This window comes from Phalacrocorax aristotelis, chromosome 2 (genome assembly GCF_949628215.1).
Source record: "Phalacrocorax aristotelis chromosome 2, bGulAri2.1, whole genome shotgun sequence".
Lineage (NCBI taxonomy): Eukaryota > Metazoa > Chordata > Aves > Suliformes > Phalacrocoracidae > Phalacrocorax > Phalacrocorax aristotelis.
In genome coordinates, this window is record NC_134277.1 from 18,694,166 (window position 1) to 18,700,809 (window position 6,644).

Here is a 6,644-nt window from a genome sequence, read left to right on the forward strand (position 1 = left end):
TTATTAGAAAGGCTTATTTGGACTGTCAAAATATGTACTGTGTAACCATTGACTCTCATACTCTAGTAGTTTTCAGGAAGATGTACGGTCAGTTGAAAATGTGCAGTCTTATGTTCTAATGCCATTACAAAGGAGCTTGTAAGGTATTTCCCCTGTCGTCAGCCTTTCATTATCCATTTTTTTGTGTTCTTTAGCCAAGTTTCCCTACTGAGCTTCTTGCAGCATAGCTCTGCTTGTTAGGTTTGCAGGAGATGTGCTCCCTGACTATGACCTGTGCTGCAAGGTGTTTTATGCTGGTAACTCTGCTTTTACCATTACCGTTTGATTCATTTCAGGTCAGTGTTACTGTCCCAAATGCTAGTGCAGGTGTAAAGCCATTTTCCTGATCTGGGGACATCTTTGCTGTAGGATTACAGTGCAGTTCTGTAAACAGCAGAATGAATGCAATGTAGATAGGGCATGAAATAAGTATAAAATGTTTTTAAAGTGTTTGGGAGCCATAGCGAAGTCTGCTAGCATCTCAGGGGCTACTACTACACAGTAGCTACGTAGCTCCAGCATACATTTAGGGGCCCCCAGATCTGACTAGCACTGCTGTTCAGCTTCTCATTAGAGCTTTCAAGTGGTCATGTTCTGAGCATTCCCCTAGAGATAGGAGGCATCTCTCTGGTTCTCGTTCAAAAGAAGGGTTTTTCGGTGTTGTGCTAGGTAAATAGTAAGAATCATGTTGATGTAGAATAGTATGCCACAACATTCTGTTGACAAACCTTTCCAAAATTCCAAGTGTAGAGGTAAACCTACTGAAGATAAAGGTTACAGAATGTCTTCACTTGCAGATAAACTTGAGAAAATTGACACCTGCTTCTGAACTGTTCCAAGTATTGTCCTCCTGGAGATAACACAGCCCTCGGGAGAGCAGAGGTGAAACGGACAGACTTATTCGTGTGTGCAACAAAAAGCAAGCTGACTTGTGAATGAGATTGCAGCAAAAATAGCTGAAGCTTGAAATCTGGTCTTAGGAATTGTTCTTTTTATTTTCTTTCTTTTAACACTCCCTTGGGTTTGAAAGTCATATAACGAGTATGGCTTTGAGCTGCTGCTGCCTCGTTTCGGAGGCAGGGGAGCGTGTGGCAGTCTGCGCATACGCGCCGCAAAACTGGCTGTAGAGGCTGTTGTTGACTTTTGGCATTGTGTGCTAGACTTTCATCTGCCTCATTTTCTGCAATAAGTCTACAGGGGAGTGGAGTTAGGGAGATGTTGAAGGCTTGCCTTTTCCTTATCATAAAGACCTCTGGGTTTGGACAGCAACGTCCTCTGCTCTGTGATCTTCGAAGCCCTCTGTCCTTGTCCTCTGAAAGAAGCTATGCAACACCTATTCTTTTTTCCTGCGCCCTGTGCCCAAACTATGGGTATTTCCTTCAGAGAGGTTTTGTGTCCAGTGCCCAGGGACAGCTGATTGGATGTAAATCGCTGTACTGTCACACCCAGTCCTTTCAAAAGGAATCTGCTTGTCCCCATTTAAAGAACAGGGGTGTGAATACATACAAGAGAAGGTGTCTCAATTTTGAGCTGCGTAAATACTGATCCTTTTACCCTTTCTCATTTAGTGTGGTTTTCTGTACGCTTCCTCTGCCCCCACCCCCAGGAAAAGTAATGCTATTCTAGAGTCTGCCTGCTTTAAGTTCTGAACCAGGAAAAGTCTAGGTTAAAATCCAAGAGGTGTGGGGGGGATACTTCCATGGGCTGGCACTTGTCTAATTTTCTGTTCCATTCTCTCTCCTTGTTTAAATGTGAAGTTGAATTGTCTTAAATGTTTCACATAAAGCATGCAGTTTCTGCACTGCAGAACACAGTCAGGGTATGTGTTGGTGCTTTCATACTTGCATTTCCTGCCCTCTTTTCTTCTTTTCAAATAAGCAACTTCACTGTTGAATAAATACAACTTTTTGCATTTAGTAAGGTAAGGATTTCTCAAGATCTCAAAGGATTGTTGTTTCAATACTGTTTGTTTGGGGTTTTTTTCATGGCTGCAGACAGAAGTTAAGGGGAGAAATACATTTTGTGAAAGCTGTGCTGAAACTACTGCACAAACCCAATCCATTCATAAACAGTGTTGTCATGTGTCTGTAGTGGATTAATGAAGCCTGCCTGTGAGTGCTTTCAGTAACACAGGCAAGACGTAGTGTTCACTTAGCCAAAGACTTTGTTAGCCTGTCTCCAAGTGACATAAATGGGCTTATGTATGGGAGACGAATTACTAACACAGTGGCAGCCAGTCTTACTGCTGGAGAGAGCTGTGGGGTAGGTATACAGCTCAACTGGTCAAGTTGAAGAGGAGCTGGGCTCGCAGGTGAAGAACAGCATTAGCTCTTCAAGGGGTAGAGAATGGGCTGGGTGGCAGGGCTGAGGCAGCTTCTGCCCCAGCAGCTCCTGCTGGCTTCTGCCCCCATGCAGCAGCAGATTTGGCTTCCCCTATACCTGCGCAGTGCTCTGACTGAGCCAGGACGTGGGAGCTGTGCTCAAGCCCTGTGTCAGGGGCATGTGGCTGAAGAGACGAAGTTAGTCACTGCTGGAGAAGTGGCCAGGCAAACGTAAAGAACATTAAAGCAAACATAAACCTTATTTCTAATCTCCAGTGCCATTGTAACTCAGTGTTCTTTCCTTGCCCTGCAGCTTGGCTTTCTTCTCAAAATTAGTGTAGTGTGCTGGAGCTACATGTTCTGGAGCACATGCACAGCCTGATGGCTCCTTGCAGTCAAACCCCTTCTAGAGCAGTGGTTTTCAGCCTGTTTTTTCAATGCACAGACTCCCAAATCCCTTGTAATTAAATCTGTATTGCTATATAACAAAGTTGAGTTTAGTGACCGTAGCTTCCTTTCAGTAACTTCTGGCTTCGTACTGCTTACACCTAGGTCCATGTGTACTGGACCACAGTTCCTAAGGAATAGGATAAGTGACTTGATGTCTTGCTCTCTCTCCTTTGCTGCCAGCTGCTGCGAACATTACTGAAAACTAATTTGATGAACTGCTTTTCAGAGTGATTTGTACCATAATGCCTTTCTCTTTTTCCCTTTCCCAAAGCAACTTGTAATGGTGCTGATTGGAGAATCTCAGGGCAGGGATTTGACATTTTGGATTATACACTTAATTCCTTGAGCACTTTTTCCCCAAGAGCAGCAGCTGCCTGTTGTAGTTTTACATTATTAATTGAATCCTGGATATGTGCACACACACAAGCTAGTCTGCAAGATAAGGATCAGTACAAAGCTTTTCTTCTGCAGAAGGATTAGTTGGCATTCTCTTACCTGGTTAAATCTTAAACACTAGCCTCTTCCCTTTTTTTTATGATCCACACCAGATCTTTTTGTCCCCTTAATGCTAGCTCTGAGAGAAAAGGAATCCAAAGAAGCAGTGTTCAGACATAAATTAAAGTGATCGTTATAGACAAAGGATTTGTTAAAAAATAATCAAGCTGCTGGTCCAGTCCAGAGGCCTGTTGCTGCCTGGCTCAGAGGGTGCCACTCGGAGTCCTCCCATAGCTAACCGCTGCAGCTAGCCCCTCAGCGCATGGACGGCGGAGCAGGAAGCTTTCCTTTCTGCTGGTGTTTAGCTTATGCCCTGCAGCATGTGCTTTGACTCTAGTAGCATTTATACATAGATTTGACCACTAATAACAAATGTAGTTGTATGTTGTAGCTGTTAATACAGAGCCTCTGTTTCTAATCAGTGCATGGTATTATAGTGCATGCTATGTGTGTTGTCCCCCCACCCCTTTTATTTACAGTGTACAGCCTCAGGTTTGTTTGCAACTCCACACTGTTTTGATTTAAGAAAAAAATAATCTCCAAACGTTTCTAGTTGCCGATAGCCCGACTCCTCCCCCACCACCGCCTCCTGATGAGATGCCGATGTTTGATGACTCTCCTCCTCCTCCACCTCCACCCCCTGTGGATTATGAGGATGAGGAGGCTGCAGTTGTGCAGTACAGCGATCCCTACGCAGATGGAGATCCTGCTTGGGCACCTAAAAATTATATAGAGAAAGGTAAGAGAAGTGCTGCAACTCTGTGTTGTTGCAGTATCAGAGGATTAATGGTATCCGAAGGGAACAAAGGATTTAGCTTGGGTCTGATGAAAACAATCATTGTCCCTGCTGAATCAGAACTCAAACCGTTCTTTTATTAGTTTGTCTGTGGCAACACCTAATGTGATTAAATATCATTCTTTGGAAGGATTATAAAACACCTTCAAGCATTCTAGAATGGATAAAAAAAATCCTTTCTGAGAAGCAGATCTAAGTCGGATGGCTTTCATCTTTGCTGAGTTGCTGGACTGTGTCTGTAGCTACCTCAGGATTGCTGGGCAATCTAGAAATAGTGTGGCAAGAAGGCCAGAAAGCCCAAGCTCTATTTATCCCATCAAACTCAATAGATAGAATGGATCATTAGGTGTTCAACTACAAAATGTAGTGAGGCTACCTTGGAGACTTACCAGTGACTGTAGATCAGCAGGCTATAAACTGTGCTTAGGTATGAACTCATATAGTAAATGCCTCTTCCCGTGAATAATTGAGGTGCTGATTTCTGGCTTGTAGAGTTGTCCGCGTTCTGATGATGACGACCATTTTGTCAACAGCAATGTTGCAAGTTTTCTCATGATCTGGCTGGTACTGTAGCACATAGGAAATGGGGTAGGGTACCTGTGACACCTGTTTTGGCAGAACTGCTGTGTTCCATCTCCACTCCTAACTGGACTGTGTGCAGGACATGCCCACAGGATGAGAATAACTGATACAGCGCATCATTAGTTGCTAGGCATTAAGACATCAGATTTCTGAGAATACATATATGTAAAATAGTAGGTTCTTGGAATTCATAAAACTGATCAGTTGCATAAATCCTTGTTAACTGTTTTGAAGGATAAAGCTGTGATGTCCAAAGTTTGTGTATTCATAGCGGTGGTTTTTAATTCCAACATTATTGGTGGCAACATTTACTTTCCTTTGGGAAATCTCTGCACACAATGAGTTGGATGTTGGTAAGATTAATGTATTCACTGAGCAGGTGTTGAAAAATAGCTGATGTTGCTGTAAATTCGCTTCTACTTTTTTCCTATGGTGACTTTTATGCCCGCATTCATTGCAGCTCCTTGAAAAGTAATGCTGAAACTTATTACATAGAAGCTCTGTAGCAAAGACCATCGATTTCAGTACAGTCAGTGGCTTAAGCAGCTGTGTTCCAAGAGCATTCCTGAAGTACATGCTCTATGGCTGCAGGGGCCACAGTGCAGGATTTTTTTTTTTCCTGTTGTTGGGCCATTTCTACAATTTTTTTTTTTTCTTTGGTAAGGCTTTCTCTAATCAAGAGATCCTTATACAGGGATCCATACCAGAAGTGACTGCCATGCTCGTGGAGCCAGTTATTTCATAGTTCAGCTTTGAAGTGTCCATGTGGTCCGCTTTACTGTGTCGTGGTCAACCGTACCTCTCTGTCAATAGTTTAACTGAGCGTTCAGTGTAGTCACCACCCACTTCTTACGGTAGCTAATGTTGCAAGAAGAGTGACATTTCATTTTCTGGTCTTAATGTTCAACAGGGAAAGCATGTGAATTCATTTATGGAAAAACCCAGGATAGCAAACCCGTCTTTTAAAAAATAATTGTATTTCAAAAAATGTTTAATACTGGTGCTATTAATAAAATGCTAAACATGTCCCTGTTCAATCCACAGTTGTTGCTATATATGACTATACAAAGGACAAAGATGATGAGCTGTCATTTATGGAGGGTGCAATCATTTACGTGATCAAGAAGAATGATGATGGCTGGTATGAAGGAGTTTGCAATCGAGTAACTGGCTTGTTTCCTGGGAATTATGTTGAATCAATCATGCACTATGCCGATTAAAATCCTTTGCTTTTCAAAGCTGGGTCTTGTATTCAGTCATGCCATGGTTATTTACAAGGGGTAATTAAAAGCTAACAGAATTGTCTTAATATACTTTCAAGAAAAATGTGCCCGTTTCTTCTGTTTTAATGGTATGATTGAATGTCCGCCTCTCTAAGTCTCTGGAGATGGTATGTCTTACCTGATGGCAATTTGTAAAACAAGCAGCTGTCTATAACTGGTTATACTTATTTACTTATGCATTGTTAATTTTATGACCAGCCTAAATATTCTGGGGAAGTAGGGTATAATATTTAATGAACCATGATCAGATTGTGCCATTACATTTTTCAGTACAGCATGGTAACTAACACTACGTTAGACTAACATATTAAAATCTGGATGAGAAGTTTAATGTTAGTGCTGGTCATATTACTTTTTGTTTAGACTCTTTGCTCATTCTTGAACTCTATTTGTTTAAAGCATGCATACAAACTTATGTATTGAAATATACTTTTTTAAAAATCCAAGATGCTTCCAATTGTTGTAATCTTTACCTGGAGTATTCTCACTGAAGTCTATTACAATGAGTTGTTTGGGTCTAAGGTGTCCATGTGAATCAAAAAATGGGTGGTCTTATGTATGTGTAATTTGTACCCAATTTTTTTTAATGAGTAAATTTACATTATGACTTTTTCCATTCATAAATATATAAGTGAACCAAAGGTCTTGTCCATTACTTTGTTGGTTGGCTTGGCAAAG

At 41.6% G+C, this 6,644-nt stretch overlaps 1 protein-coding gene across 14 annotated transcripts in view; it reads left to right on the forward strand.

Annotated features, from left to right (window-relative positions):
• ABI1 (abl interactor 1) overlaps positions 1-6,607 on the forward strand; it is an 84,119-nt gene extending 77,512 nt beyond the window's left edge. For all 14 annotated transcript variants that reach the window (XM_075082600.1, XM_075082607.1, XM_075082604.1 and 11 more), the window contains 2 exons: positions 3,859-4,044; positions 5,728-6,607. In XM_075082600.1, the coding sequence (XP_074938701.1) occupies positions 3,859-4,044; positions 5,728-5,903 (362 nt within the window). In that variant the 3' untranslated portion in view covers positions 5,904-6,607. The remainder of the gene's footprint in view (positions 1-3,858; positions 4,045-5,727) is intronic.
• Positions 6,608-6,644: the final 37 nt, after the last annotated feature.